This window comes from Thunnus albacares, chromosome 5 (genome assembly GCF_914725855.1).
Source record: "Thunnus albacares chromosome 5, fThuAlb1.1, whole genome shotgun sequence".
In the NCBI taxonomy this organism is placed as follows: Eukaryota; Metazoa; Chordata; class Actinopteri; order Scombriformes; family Scombridae; genus Thunnus; species Thunnus albacares.
The window spans coordinates 33,790,580-33,806,212 of record NC_058110.1 but is presented as its reverse complement, the minus strand read 5'-3'; the positions used below and the strand labels follow the sequence as shown (position 1 = coordinate 33,806,212).

Here is a 15,633-nt window from a genome sequence, read left to right as displayed (position 1 = left end):
TTCTTACATTTTATAGACAAAATGAGTAACTGAAAGTAATTGTTAGTTGCAGCTCTAACAATAAACTATAACTGTGTTTCAGTTGGTGAACGTCCACATCTAGTTACATGTTTGATTCCTTAACTGTGAGGAAATGTTTGAACAATCTGTAAAATCTGCCCCCCCCCCTCCTCGTCCAAAGCTGCGTGTAGTTTTCAGTTTTAAATGTATTCGTCATTAATCATCCCAGAGGTGTCGACGGAGCTCTAATGTGTGCAGCTGCATGTTCAGTGTTGTAGCTGAATTGGGGTCCTGAGGTCTCGTGGCCTTTCTGAACCTGAGGCCTCGTGCTGCTGGATTCAGTTCAGAGCAGTAAAATCAGGTTTTATGACAGAGGCCGCTCAGTTAAAGGTCTGCAGAGAAGCTCGGCAGCTGTTTCTCTCACTCAACTCTGAACGCTGACGACACGTTACCAGCTGAAGTCGGTGTGACAGCTTCGGGTCTGAACTCTTCTGTTTATAAAGCTTTTTTTTTAATTGGACACTTGTGGTTTGGTCTCAGTGATTCAGATGGCTCTGGTGTTTCGTTCAGTCACTGCTGTTGTTGATTAGAGTGGGATAACTCCTCCCAAACAGAAAATCAAGTTACCAAAGCAAACAAATGGAGTGAAAACATATCAGACTTTTTTTGCAGTGATTCAAATCTCAATCATGCGTTTGAAGTTGGAGCTCAGACGGATATTTACACCGCTGAAGGTGTTAATTGATGTTCCTGCTCATTCAGCAGCAACTAGAAATACTTGAGTCCTGATTGGCTGGCAGGACACTTGGGCTGAAACGACTCATCAGTTAAGAGATAAATAACCTGCGACTGAAGTTAATTTTGGCACCTGATTTACTTTTAGTCTCAGTTATTTGGCAAAAAATCTCTGTTTGAGTCATTTGATTTTTTTTTTTTTTTTTGTTGTATGTGTTAGTTTTATTAAAACAGACATGCAACATTTTTGTTGCATTTGTAATTTTAATTCTTCTCAGCATTGTTGTTGTTTCCAGTTACCACGGTTACAGGTTGTCTATGTGATGTTGCTCTGCAGTCATCCAACACACTGACTCTCCTGGTTTTTTTTGTTTTTTTGAACAGAACATTCACTCACTGCTTCACTTAAATCTTCTGTTCTGGGTTTATCTCGAGAGGAGAAGCTCAAACGTGGGATTAACGTCCTGATATTTCTTTTACTGGACGTCTAGAGGGAGATTTAGATGTTTGACTGCTGATATTATTCCTGAACTGACTCATTTGGCCATCGTTCCTGTCGCTATCAGGAGTGAAACTAATGTTATCTTGATAACGCTACGTTAGCTTTAGCTTTATAAATGTCTCTGTGCTGCCTGCGTGTTTTCACAGTTGGTCAGTTGTTTTGTTGCTGGTCTCATAACATAAATTTAACCCAGAAATCTGTAACGTCAGATAACATTACTGACAGAGACAGAACGGGACTGAAAACAAGATTAATTTGGATTGTTGGTCGAACAAAACAAACTCCTTTAAGACATCAGCGCGGGCTCTGCAAATTATTAATGTTTCACATATTTTTATTTTCTGACATTTAAAATAAAGGAGTCATCGATTAAATAAATCGAGAAATAATCTAAGGGGTTTTATTTTTGCACATTTAAAAATCTTTTATTGTAGGAAAAAAATATGATTTTATTTGTACTCAAACACAGTTTCACCTTCACATATTCAGCTATACATGAATCAAAAGTGAACAAACACAGGAAGCTAAAAGCTGATACCTCCAGAATTACAATAAATAAGAATTATATAGTAATTAGAATAATGTTTAGTTGCAGCCCTGCTGAAAACATACTGTAGTTCCAGTTTTAGTTGTGACCAGAGAAGGAAGAAGACTCACGTTGACTTCAACAGATTATCAGATTTGAACTGCCAACCCAGAGACCGAAACGAGGAACACACTGTAGGTACTTTCCTAAAGTGTGTGTGTGTGAGTGAGTGTGTGAGAGAGACAGGTGTAAATGCCACACACACTCCTCATTCACCCTCACAGCTGCTCACACACACACACACACACACACACACACAGACACACACACACACACACACACACACACACACCAACATGTGATCCTGGTAATAAGACGGTGAATGTAAAAATGACATTCAGGGTGAAATCTAAAGTGATAAAACACTGGAAGTTCCAACATGAGGAGACTGAAGTGTTTTTTTCACTGTAAATAGACACAAATTAACAGAAGAAGATGAAAAAAGCAGAAGAAACATCAGCAACTCTCGATCGTATCATCTACAGTTTAAAGTTGAGTTGCGGCTGATTGTCGTCAGGGTTTTCCCGGGATTGCCAACCTTTAGAGAGTCTGCACTCAAGTGGAAAAAAAAACACAAATGACTTGACAGATGGAAGAAGTGACCATAGAGATTTAAATTTTATACCAAGATGGAACAAAGGTTGTGACAAATGACGGTTTAGATTTTGTCAGCCTGCTCAACAGTTGTCAGTGTTGTCAGAGGTTTTATCAACTAAATAATTCATTGATTAATCAAAGGAACAATTGGCAGATCACTCACAACTGATAGGAGGCCTGAAGTAACATTTTTTTTATATTTTAAAACTGTGTGCAGACGGTGTTTGAGTTTGATTTCAGACTTCGTGTTTTTATGTCTGCATCATTTTCCCCAAAATTTGCATTTTTAAAAAAAAAATTTTGTTGAACGTGCATGGAGCAAACCTTTTAGAGTGTTGTTCGTTTAAGTGGAAATAAATCATTATTTGACGGACGAAAGTGTCCATAGAGATTTAAATTTTATACCAAGATGGAACAAAAAGATGAAAAATAAAGGTTGTGACAGATGACGGTGTTTATTTCGATACCATCACAATACTCGAGTACCGATTCGATTCAGAATCGATTCTTGATTGAATGAATAGAAAAGGCAGCTGATAAGATAAATGGTCCGCATCCTTTTTATTTTAAAATGTTAACTGCATTAATTAATGAATCAATTAATTTGAAAGCCTCTTACAGTCTCCTACCTGTATGAGAATAACAAACTGAAGGGGAGGCAGACGGCTCCGCTGCGTTGTTATTAGTGTTTATATCTCCAGCAGTGGGCAGCCTCTCTGCTCCGCTGTGTTATTAGTGTTTATATCTCCAGCAGTGAGCAGCCTCTCTGCTCCGCTGTGTTATTAGTGTTTATATCTCCAGCAGTGGGCAGCCTCTCTGCTCCGCTGTGTTATTAGTGTTTATATCTCCAGCAGTAGAGAGGCTGCTCTCTGCTCCACTGTGTTATTAGTGTTTATATCTCCAGCAGTGGGCAGCCTCTCTGCTCCGCTGTGTTATTAGTGTTTATATCTCCAGCAGTGGGCAGCCTCTCTGCTCCGCTGTGTTATTAGTGTTTATATCTCCAGCAGTGAGCAGCCTCTCTGCTCCGCTGTGTTATTAGTGTTTATATCTCCAGCAGTAGTGAGCAGCCTCTCTGCTCCACTGCGCTGTTATTAGTGTTTATATCTCCAGCAGTGGGCAGCCTCTCTGCTCCGCTGTGTTATTAGTGTTTATATCTCCAGCAGTGGGCAGCCTCTCTGCTCCGCTGTGTTATTAGTGTTTATATCTCCAGCAGTGAGCAGCCTCTCTGCTCTGCTGCGTTGTTATTAGTGTTTATATCTCCAGCAGTAGTGAGCAGCCTCTCTGCTCCACTGCGTTGTTATTAGTGTTTATATCTCCAGCAGTGAGCAGCCTCTCTGCTCTGCTGCGTTGTTATTAGTGTTTATATCTCCAGCAGTGAGCAGCCTCTCTGCTCCGCTGTGTTATTAGTGTTTATATCTCCAGCAGTGAGCAGCCTCTCTGCTCCACTGTGTTATTAGTGTTTATATCTCCAGCAGTGAGCAGCCTCTCTGCTCCACTGTGTTACTAGTGTTTATATCTCCAGCAGTAGAGAGCAGCCTCTCTGCTCCGCTGCGTTGTTATTAGTGTTTATATCTCCAGCAGTGAGCAGCCTCTCTGCTCCGCTGCGTTGTTATTAGTGTTTATATCTCCAGCAGTAGAGAGCAGCCTCTCTGCTCCACTGCGTTGATATTAATGTTTATATCTCCAGCAGTAGAGAGGCTGCTCTCTGCTCCGCTGTGTTGTTATTAGTGTTTATATCTCCAGCAGTAGAGAGCAGCCTCTCTGCTCCGCTGCGTTGTTATTAGTGTTTATATCTCCAGCAGTGAGCAGCCTCTCTGCTCTGCTGCGTTGTTATTAGTGTTTATATCTCCAGCAGTGAGCAGCCTCTCTGCTCCGCTGTGTTATTAGTGTTTATATCTCCAGCAGTGAGCAGCCTCTCTGCTCCACTGTGTTATTAGTGTTTATATCTCCAGCAGTGAGCAGCCTCTCTGCTCCACTGTGTTACTAGTGTTTATATCTCCAGCAGTAGAGAGCAGCCTCTCTGCTCCGCTGCGTTGTTATTAGTGTTTATATCTCCAGCAGTGAGCAGCCTCTCTGCTCCGCTGCGTTGTTATTAGTGTTTATATCTCCAGCAGTAGAGAGCAGCCTCTCTGCTCCGCTGCGTTGTTATTAGTGTTTATATCTCCAGCAGTAGAGAGGCTGCTCTCTGCTGCTCCGTCAGCTCCGGGGAAAAACACATCGCTGTCCAATACACTGAGCGGCCGCAGGGTTCCTGAGGTGAAACACACTGAACACTGACTTATTTTCTTCACCTCCGAGTCGGTTTAAGTTGTTTAATGCTGCAGTGTGTGTTGGTCAGCTAGTGTTGTTTGTTACTGCTGGAGTTCGCTGCTCCGCTGTGCTAACATTAGCCTCTAAGTGACGGCGTAGAAAGTTAATATACTTCACGTTGGTCTTGCAAAGGTTATTATTTGGTCGTTAAATCAAAACATGTCTGCAACCACTGCCTGTTTTGAAGATGAACTACAAGATAACTCTAATATGTGCAGGCTGTAGGCTGTCCGGATGCTGCACTGCCCTCCAGTTGAGTTTCGCCTTTTTCATTCCGTCAACATCACATGTCGGAATTTTAAACAAAGGCGGCAGCTGGTAATACAAACTCTAACTTAGACAGGGAGGAAAAACCCTGGTTTTGGTCATTTTTCTTGCAAAAATGTCAAACATTTGCTTGTTCCAGCTTCTGAAATGTTAGGATTTCCTGCTTTTCTCTGTTTTATATCTTTGGGTTTCGGACATTTGAAGACGTCACATCGGACTGTCGGGAAATTCTGAGACATTTTTCACTGATTTCTTCTATTTTAAAGTCTTTGTCTTCATAGAAATGTAAACCTCAAACATCAGGATTTTTTTTTTGCAGCTGTGGTTTATCTTAAAAACAAAACACACTCAGAGCAGCTGGTGAGTCACACTGCGGTCCGCGTCGAGGGCTTAGGGGCGTTTGTTATGAACACCTGTTGGTCTCTGAGCGGACGGGGTTAAAACTGGATTCAAACTGAACCAGAAACCAACATCTGACTAAACTCCTGCGAGGAGGAGGATCGTTTAAATGTCTTTTTTTTTTTTTTTTTTTTTTTTTTTTTTTAGAAATCAGTTTTACATCATTGTGAACTGAATATTTGTGAGTTTTGGACTGTTGGTCTTCAGGTTGTAAAAACGGACAAAAAGCATAAAAATGTCAGGACAAAAACATAAAATATCTAAAGATTACGAGTGGTTCATTTACAAACTAAACAATTAATGTAATTGGAGAATAATTGACAGATGAATCCATGATTGAATAGAAAATGTTTTTTTATATTTTAAAACTGTGTTTGATTTGTTGTTAAAGTTGCAGCTCTTCACTGACGCTCTGTGAAATATTCAAACAACAGACTCCGTGTTTTTATGTTTGCATCATTTCCCCAAAAATCCAGCCTGACAGATTTTATGTCTTTTGGAAACTTTGAGTAGAATTTAAAAGAAAGTTCTGCAGGTTTTTGCAGAAGTTTGGACAAACATTAGTGTGTAAAGTTGGACACACTGAGATATTCACTGTTAGTCTTTCTCTCTCTCTCCATAGAAACTGCACGACGCCGGCATCGAGGTGCCGGAGGCCGGGAAGAAAGGACCCGGAGTGCAGGAGGAGAACAAGAACCTGAAAGAGGAGGTGAAGACCCTGAAGGAGGAGCTGGACACCACCAAGAAAGGTGAGGAGCAGGAGGAGCGTCTGCACACATTTATTCACATTTTTGTCACCAAACTATGAACTCTGTTGCCAGTTTATTAGATACACTTAGTTAAAACTAATGCAGTCTAATACAATATACATATAAAGTAGGTATAACCTTATTTTCTAAAGGTGTTAATTCAACTTGATGGTAATTTAGAGACTGTAGTTTGTGCTGCTGTCGAGCTGTATTCCTTTTAATCCACAGGGAGGTGCAGGAAGATGAAGGAGCGTCAAAACTCGTTATAACTCTAATCTGATACATGTTTAATTTCAGTTTCAGAGGATTCATTATCTCTGATGTGCATCATGAATAAACCTCCATAAATCTGCTTAGAAATCAGAGAAATAAGACTCAGAACCTTCCTCTTCAGCATCACACTGACAGTCGTCTGTACGTCCACGAACACGCTGCAAACAGGAGCAGCGAACAGATAAATCACCAGACTTTTAATAGAGACGATTGAACTGAATGTAAACAAATATCAGCTGAAAGTAACGCTGCTCAGGCAGTAGCTCACATGGCAACATTATACTTCCTGTTTGGACTCCAAAGCTTTATGTGAACTGTAGTTCAAAATCTGAGAGCTTGATTATCCCCCAAATAGAAGAAAGATGAGGAGCAAAGAATAATAAGAGGAGAAAACAAAACATGAATATGAACTTTTTTTCCATATTTTTATGACTGAATCTTATTTTCCTGGAGCACTGACACTGTCCTCTATCTGCTCATATACACATATGTGTCCTGTGTGGTGACAGACTTTGAAAACTCCTCTGATTTATACTGACAGATGTTTCTAATCGTTCATCCGCCACATTTATAGTAACGAGTATAAAAACACTTCTCAGTATATAAATGAATACACAAACTACAACAACACGTCTGTAAAACGGCTTCAACTGAAACATTTGAACTGTGATGAATGTTTTTATTGCAGGACTGTTGTATTAGACTGCATTAGTTTAGCTCTATTTATGTTTTATTAAATGTTACAGGACATTGTGACTGATATAGTTGTAGTGTGTGTGGAGCTGAAACAATCAGCCGATTCTTCTGTTGATCAACAGAATATTAGGCCACAACTATTTTGAGAATCAGTTAATCGTTTGTCATTTTTTGCCAAGTATCTGATGGTTTCAGGCTCTCAAATTTGAGAATTTGCGGCTTTTCTTTGTCTTAGATGATATTAAATTGAATATCTTAGAGTTGTGGACTGTGGTCGGAGATTAATCGGTAATGAAAATAGTTGTTACTTGCAGCGCGTGTGTGTGTGTGTGTGTGCATGTAATGTGTGTTTTGACATGTTGTCTGTGTGTTTTGCAGCTCTGCAGAAGTCAGACAGCGACGTTCGTGCGATGAAGAAACAGGCTGAGAACTTGACGGTGGAGTACGACAGACTGCTGGAGGAACACAGCAAGCTGCTGGTAACACACGCACACACACACACACACACACACAAGCTCACAGGCTTCAAATCCACTTACAGAATCCTTTCATTGTGTTGAGAATTTAAAAAAAGAGAGATTTTGAGGAAGAAGTTCAAACTCTGGCTCTTCTCTCAGCACCACACAGCTGATGAATGTGAATATCAGATGATCAGTTTCAGAAATGATCAGACGCCGCTCCCTCTAATCCGACGTCAGAAAGGTTTTGATGGAGGTTTCTGAAACTGGAGCAGTATAAAGGATCACAGTTTAAAATCCAGTAACTGTGATATAATTACTGGGTTTCAAATTCCAGTAACGTCTTTAGAAATACTTGTGTGTTGTTAGCTGACTTGCTAACGGTTAGCCTCGAGTGTGTCTACATTCAGGAGTCACCTGACTCTAGTTTAGTTCAGAGTTCAGGTGTGTGTGAATCGTACAGATGAGGGCGGGACTTCTGCAGCGCCGTGTGTCTCACTGCAGCTACGCTAACGCTAGCTGTTGCATGGTGAGTAAATTATTCCAAACTGTTTCCTGCCTGCTTGTTAAACCACAAACGTCTCATTTTCTGTTTCTACATGTGTTAAATACATTAGATGCTGTGTGTGTGTGTGTGTGTGTGTGTGTGTGTGTGTGTGTGTGTGTGTGTGTGTGTGTGTGTGTGTGTGTGTGTGTGTGTGGATGAGTCTGAGTTGTTTAGGTAATTTGTAGTCAGTTAATTCCAATTTTCAAGTAACTTGCCCGACACTTCCTACAGAGTTCTATAAAGAACCAGGAGAACCAAGAACATCACTGCTCAGTTACAGAACAAATATAAATCACTGAACAGTCAAAACATGTTTCTGATAAACGCTGCAGGTCCGAACCGTCAGCTTGAGTCCAAACGTTGAAGCTGCTGCTCGATAGAAACAAACTTCAGAACACTTTCGGTCAAAATGAAAAATTTATTTAGGGACCGAGCCCAAAAGGCAGAGGACTACTGTTTTGCAGTAGTCCTCGGGTGAGGACGCTATCGTTTTTCGTGTGTTTGTTTTGTTTGTTTCTTTCTTTATTATTACGCCACTTAAACCCTAAATTTGACCCCCTAAACATGCTCAAAAACTCAAAAACACATCAGGTCTGGTGAAAAATTTAATGTAAAAATGAACCCTTAAAGTGCCAAAATGTGCTCTTTAGCGCCACCTAGGTAACTAAAATGGCTGCCACAGTCTGTAGGAATGTTGTAGAGAGATCAAACCAAAACTCAATTATTCGTCTCATCAAGACCTACAAATCATACGTTGACACTCCTGACCTTAATCCAACAGGAATTCCGCAATTAGCCTTTCAAAATAAGACTCTGCCCCAATTTTGGTCCCCGAACAAACGCTGTCTCCTCCGAGGGCGTTAATGGTATCAGCTTCAAACTTTAATAGGTGACTTATGACACTATACTGAAAAAAAGTTGTTAAAACTTTGTAATAACTTGAACGGTTTGGATTTAATAAGCCCTGAAAGTTGCAGTGCCACATCACCCTTATAATGTAAACCAATGGGGAGGCATGAACTTTGTGTCAAACAGTGTCTGACGTCTAAACTATAAGTCTGACAACTTTCAAACCTGTATCAATGGATTCACAACGAAATTTCCTACTAAAATATGATTTTTAATGTAAGATTTGACCAAAGTCATGAGATTTATGAGGAGATTTCACAAGAAGCGTACTCTAAAATCCTCCTCTCCAACTGCTCCTGGTGATGTCACTCCCTCAGTGCTGTGAAACATTCCGCAATACACACTCATTATAAAATCACAGGAGGAGCAAGAAAAGACTTTAACACTCACACTCTAATATCTCAAAAACAGTAAAAGATAGAAAAAACATGTAAATTCAAGATTTGTAGGTCAAAGTCGTGTGACTCATTTAAAGTTCAAATTAAGTTTGTATCTAAAACTATGTGGAAGCAGTAAATGTTCAAAAAGGTGTGGGTTCGCTCACACTCTCCATTCAAATATGAGTATTTTTCTGTGTCCAGCTGCAGTTACTTATTGTCTCTACACACCTGACAGTACACATGTCAATCAAACTTTTATAAAAAAAGACTTGATGAAAATTAGGAAAATAATTTGTTTTACACACAAACTCATCAAGAGTTTTCAATCTACTCATTGAAATCCAAGTAAATGGGCCCAAAACATGCATGATTTTGATGACACAGGTGTGAGCAAGACAGACATGTCTCAACCTGCAGAAAATTCTCATCCTGTTAATCAATCTTTCAAAATAAAAGCACACCAAACTTGTAAGAAATATCCCTCATTTTTAAAAAGCAAAATGATCTGATCCCGACGGGCCAGAGCGTGAAGTCCCGACCAACGCTGCTCGCAGCTTTAATATTACATGTTCTTTCTTTCCGTCGAGACAGTAAAACGGTCTCAGTCCATTAAAAAGTTACAGAGCTGTTGTTCAGTTGCAGAGAAAGTCGTAATGATATAAAATATGTCGTCATAGGCGCCTATAACTGCTAAACAGGGAGACTTAAAGTGTTACTAAATCAGGTTTAGGTTCAGTTTAGGGTAAAGGTTGGGATTACATGTGTAGTTGTGATGCTTAAGAGCTGACAGTTGGGAATGCATTATGTCAGCGAGGCTGCGTGTGTGTGTGCGTGTGTGTGTGTGAGGACTCTTTCTGTTAAAGTTATATTTAGTGGCTGCAGTGTTGTTTGTAACTGATCAATGTAACAGTAGCTGGTCCTTCTTAAATCTGCCTGACAGGACACGTATAACACACACACACACACACACACACACACACACACACACACATACACATACTAGTGAACATACAGTTATGTAACATACTAAGAAATACTCTCACACATGTCGGTGCAGCGTTGGACACGACTGGACTGCAGAGTTCAGATCTGCTTCTGTTTTGGTTCCAGATTCAAGTTGAATAAAACAAACTGGACTTAAACTCTGCAGGAAACAAACATGTTGTTGAATATTTTATTTTATCTCCATCAAACGTTTTATGAGCCAAAAACAACCAATTTACGACTATTATTTTAGATTTTTTTTACTTTGTTTTCGTCTTTGCACACATTTAATCATTTATTTGTTCACTATTTTTCCTCATACATATGTTAATGAGATGGGCGTGTCCATGTGAATCCAGAGCAGTGATTGGCTCCTGACTGTTTAGTGGCTGCCCCCCCCACCCTTCCTGGATGTAAAACACTCTGCAGCCTGCAGGAGGCGCTGACGCTGTGTGTGTGTGTTTTTCCCGCCCTGTTCTGTGTCTGCAGGCGAGCAGCGACAAGAAATCCGACTGAGACGAAGACGGTTTCCAGCTTCTGTCCTCATCTTCATCATCTTCATCATCTTCATCAGCCTTGCACACAGAGATGTGATGTCACTTCCCGTCGGGTCAGCTGAGATCTCCCGGGGGGGGGGGCTGTGATTGGTTATAACGGGACCGTTTGGAAAGTTTCATCACAAGAAAAGAAAAAAAAAACTGAATGTCAGCTGTTTGATTTCTGTCACAGTTTTGAGTTTACGTCTGTAACCGAAAGGTTTTACTTTTTTTGTTTGTTTGTTTGTTTTTTTCATCTTTAATTGTTTTGTTTTTTTCAGTTTGCTGTTATCAAGAGTCGTCTATAAACTGCAGAATCACAACGTTTTCTCCGCTGAGTTTGTCTCTTCAAACAACCTGAATCATGTTTTCTGCAGGACGTGTTTCTCTCCCATATTAACGGCTGAAATTTAAAAGTTAAGCACATCCTGGTTTGAAAAGTCTCCACACAGTTCTTTCTTGAAGCACAACTTTTTTTTTTTTCAGTTTTAATTTCAGGTTGTAAATTTATTGGAAAAAAAAAAAAACGCCCAAAGTGATTTTCTATAAACTGAGAGTTCTGCAGCTTCATTGAGAGTCTGTGAATGTTTGAACCTGCAGTTGAATAACGTCGGTCATGTGGTCCAAAAATATGCGACTCTAAAGAAGCATCAGTGTTTCTTCTTCTGGTCACATTTTCTGAGTTCATTGATTTTTGAAAATGTGACCGGAGAGAAAAGAATCTTCTTTCTGACCTCAGCGGTTGGTTTGTTGTTATTTCCTGTTTTTTAGTTCTTCAGTTAAGTTTTTTGGGTTCAACAGTTGATGTTTTGGAGGCTTTGAGATTGAGATTTTGCCTTCAGATGAAATAACAGACTGTTGTTGTTTGTCGTGTCTGTTGGAGGTTCCCTTCCTGACCTGACGAGCGTCTGAAGAGCAAATATCTGTCTGAAAGCCTCCGTTCACTCTGAAACCTGTATGTTTGGTTGGAAAAAAGCAGATGTGATGTTTGTTTGATGAAAGTCTGTAAACAGGCATGCTGCTATGAAAGATAATTAGGGCTGCAGCTAAAGATTATTTTCTTTATCGATTAATCATTTGGTCTATAAAACGTTAAAAAATGCCATTTTACAGTTTCTCGAAGCCCACGGTGAAGTCTTCAATATGTTTCGTAAAGATTTTCACTTTGCTGTCAGATGGAAAAGAAAAGCAGCAAATCCTCTTATTAGAGAATCTTAAACCAGAGAATTTTTGGCATTTTTGCTTGAAAAAGGACTAAAACGATGATGATCAATAATTAAAATAGTGGCTTATTTAAATTTCTGTCATTGCAGCTCTAAAGATTATTTTTTTTCTGGATAGTTTCATGCAAACTTGCAGGCTGTGTAGAGCGAGAAAATATTTCGAGAAATATTCCAGAGTGTCATCAGCAAAAGAAATCTCGCTAAATTTTGTCTTGTTGTTGGTGCGTAACGTGTTGGTCGAGGCTCGTAGTGATGAACCTACAGAGACTCTGCAGCTCCTCTCGGCTTTACGGAGCTTTATAGTGAGTTTCAGCTCATTGTTTATCTGTCCGGCTGCAACTTTTACTGTTCTGGTTCACTCTCAGCGTCTCATAGCGTCGTTTTCAGAGAAAAAAACTCTAAAAAAAAGTCACTGCACACTACCTGCTCAGCACCAAACAGACATAGTTAGCTGTAGACTAGCTGGTGAACATAGTGGAGCATTTAGCAGCTAAAGAGCCAGATATTTCCCTCAGGAGTTGGTAGAGAGCAAAAAAACCAGAGCTAAAAGCATAGCACGTTGTTTCTGCTGCCCCCAAGTGACCAAAAAAACCAAGTTATTGCAGGTTTAATCTGCTCATGTTATGCATGCATGCTCACTTCATAGCTTCATGCCTGATTAAACTGTTGGATGTAGAACTGGTTAAAATACAGCTAATGTTTGGTTTGTATCTGATTTAAATGTTATCTTGTGTGTTTGCATATATTTTCTTCTACATTCCAAACTTTCATGACAAAACTTTGCTACTTCGAGTGATTTTTTTTGTTTGTTTGTTTCACAGAATGTTGTAGTTTCACAGAAACAAACAGTTGAGTTTCCTGCAGATCTCTTTGTTCTGTGGGATTTATTGACAAAAAAGAAAACATGAATCATCACCAGACTTCATTCGAATCTCGTCTGGTTGAACAAGGAGCCATTCCTCTGACTGTAGTTTCTTTATTCACGTTTGACTTTGTTCAATTGTTTTAGGTTTAGGTATTTAGTTTTTTTTCATATTATCATCACTTATTTTGGGAGGGAAATTCAGCTTTATTGATGAGAAACTTTTTTGTGGGGTAAATACTGCAGGTTAAAGGTGATGATACGCAGAGATTTTAAGCATAAATGTGTCTATGCATCATCAGCTTTAATGTGTTCGGATTAAACAGAGATATCGGTGTGTTTCGGGTGTTTTCTGCATGTTTCCTGTTTCAGTTCTCACCTCCAATAAAAGTGAGCTGAGACTTGGACAAAACTCTGAATCACACGTCGCTGCAGCCTGATGTAACGAAGCTTCTGTGGTTTATTCAGCAACAAAACTTCATTCATGTTTGTGGACAAATATATACATTTTCTTCTTCTGAAATGAGTCTTCTATCCTGTTCTCTCCTGTATTTTACTCTCTCGCGTACCTTGTTTGTTATTTTTTGAAAGAAATGCTTTCAGACAGTAAACTTGTGCCAGTTGTGTGAAAGCCATGAGACCACAGGGGGGCGCTGTTTCTTCACTGTATCTCCTTTAATCATCAGTCAACAAATGAAGTGCTGAAATAAACCACCAAAGCAACATCTACAGTGTGTGCAGGTATCTTCTTTTTTTTGTCTGTTTTGTTATTCGTGTTGATGTTTTTCAGATCACCTGGTTTACAACGTCGACACTTTTACTCACAAGGCCTTTTAAGTTCAATGTCACGATGTCATTATGGCGGTTTAATGCGTGTTGCACTGAAAATGTTTTGTCACTGAAGTTTTTATTTAAAGGGGCCAAAGTTCCAAAACTTGAGGTGAACATCTGTAAAAATGCTGCCCTGACACGTTTTATCTGCCCTGACACGTAGTGTAGGCTGACGTCATCTCGTCACATGTCCGTAAACATGTCCGTTCTGTTGCCTCGGTTGCTAAGGTTGTTGCTAAGGTGTTTCCATGTGTCTGCTCCAACATGTACGGATGGATTTGAGAAGTTGACGTTTGGAGTAAAGAAGGAGAAAAAGAAGTGAAATCCTGCTACTATAGTTTGTTTACGTAGCCTCCGGAGAAGCTGACCAATCAGAATAGAGTGGGGCTCATCAGGAGGCGGGGCCTTAAAGAGACGGGAGCTAAAACGGCCTGTTTCAGACAGAGGCTGAACTGAGGGGCTGCATAAAGGACCAGTAGAAGATAAATAAGGAGTTTAGAACTGGAAATCATTCAAAGATATTCCAGTAGAGCCCCAGAATATAAATATAGCTGGACATATGCAGTATGTGTCCCATTTAACTCTGCTTGGACGCCAATAATAGCTTCTTGGCCCTCTCTCCGTTTTCTTGCTGTGCTATATCTCACCCCTCCGTACACATGGACGCGTTGTGTTGCTGTAATCAGGGAGACCTTGTGTTTACAGAAATAGTATCCATTTAAAGTTGCTTAACAATTGGCCGTCTGTCAAATTCATTCTCCACACGCCAAACTGGGGGCAGCATATCACCAGAAGGTTGAGTTGTCCACCTCTGTCGTAAGAAAAAAGGAAATGCTCAGTCCCTCCCATAGAGGTTATGTTTACTGAATGAGCCGTTCAGATAAGCGCTTTGAAAGGAGTTAACGGGTCAGGAATTTCAATTCATTTCCATCGAAACACTTGAGGCCTTAAGTCAGCCCCACCCCCCATTAACTTGACGTGATGGCAGTGAAAACGTCATCGACAAAAGTAGCTGCAAGTCCAAAAGATGGACATTTGGATTCAGCACATGGGTCAGTTTTTACTGCCTGGAGGGCCCCGGTGAACTAAATCACCTGACGGTCCTCCACTGGTTGACCAGTACAACCTCTGAGACAATAGGAGGGTGTCACACCAGATATATATATGCAAATGTCTGTTTGATATCAACAACTTCCTGTTTCAGTGTAGAAACAATCTTCAGCTTGTGTGGTTTAATTTGAGATGTTTTGCCTCTCTGATCCTTGTGGCTGAAAGGCGGTGGCAGAACTGTTTTTCTCATTAATGTATGTAATACATTTTAGGTGAATCATAGAAAGTAGTAAAATAACCACAATCTTGACAGCTAGACTGAATCTCCCACAGAGGGTGTTGTCCAATTACAGTTTCTTATCTTCATTCTTGAGAAACAGTATCATTAGGGCTGCTGGTAAATGCTTTCTTGCTTTCTTGCATTTGCTTCATTGCAAAAATGTTCCACCCAGTTTGATACTGGCTGGAACGGATCTTACTAGCCACATGATTGATGCCGTGCTATTTGTTTTACTGTGAGGTGTTATATGATTAATAAATCTCACCCTCCCCAGGAAGCAAATATTGAACTCTGTGTGACAGATTTTGGCTCAGTAGATTTATGCCCACATGCTAAAGAAGTATTATATTACATCTACATATTATACCACAGTACTGTTTTTAAACCTAGTCGCTTGTTCTTTGTCTACAACTAATCTGTGAGCCTTTCATTTCTGCTTCTGCTGCAAACCGCTTAAGT

General features: G+C 40.0%; 1 protein-coding gene across 1 annotated transcript in view; it reads left to right on the top strand.

Annotated features, from left to right (window-relative positions):
* Positions 1-13,742, top strand: part of bcap31 (B cell receptor associated protein 31) — a 35,641-nt gene extending 21,899 nt beyond the window's left edge. Inside the window, exons 6-8 of the mRNA XM_044350583.1 lie at positions 6,019-6,145; positions 7,493-7,593; positions 10,882-13,742. Coding sequence (XP_044206518.1) covers positions 6,019-6,145; positions 7,493-7,593; positions 10,882-10,908 — 255 coding nt within the window. The 3' untranslated portion in view covers positions 10,909-13,742. The remainder of the gene's footprint in view (positions 1-6,018; positions 6,146-7,492; positions 7,594-10,881) is intronic.
* The last annotated feature ends 1,891 nt before the right edge of the window (positions 13,743-15,633 follow it).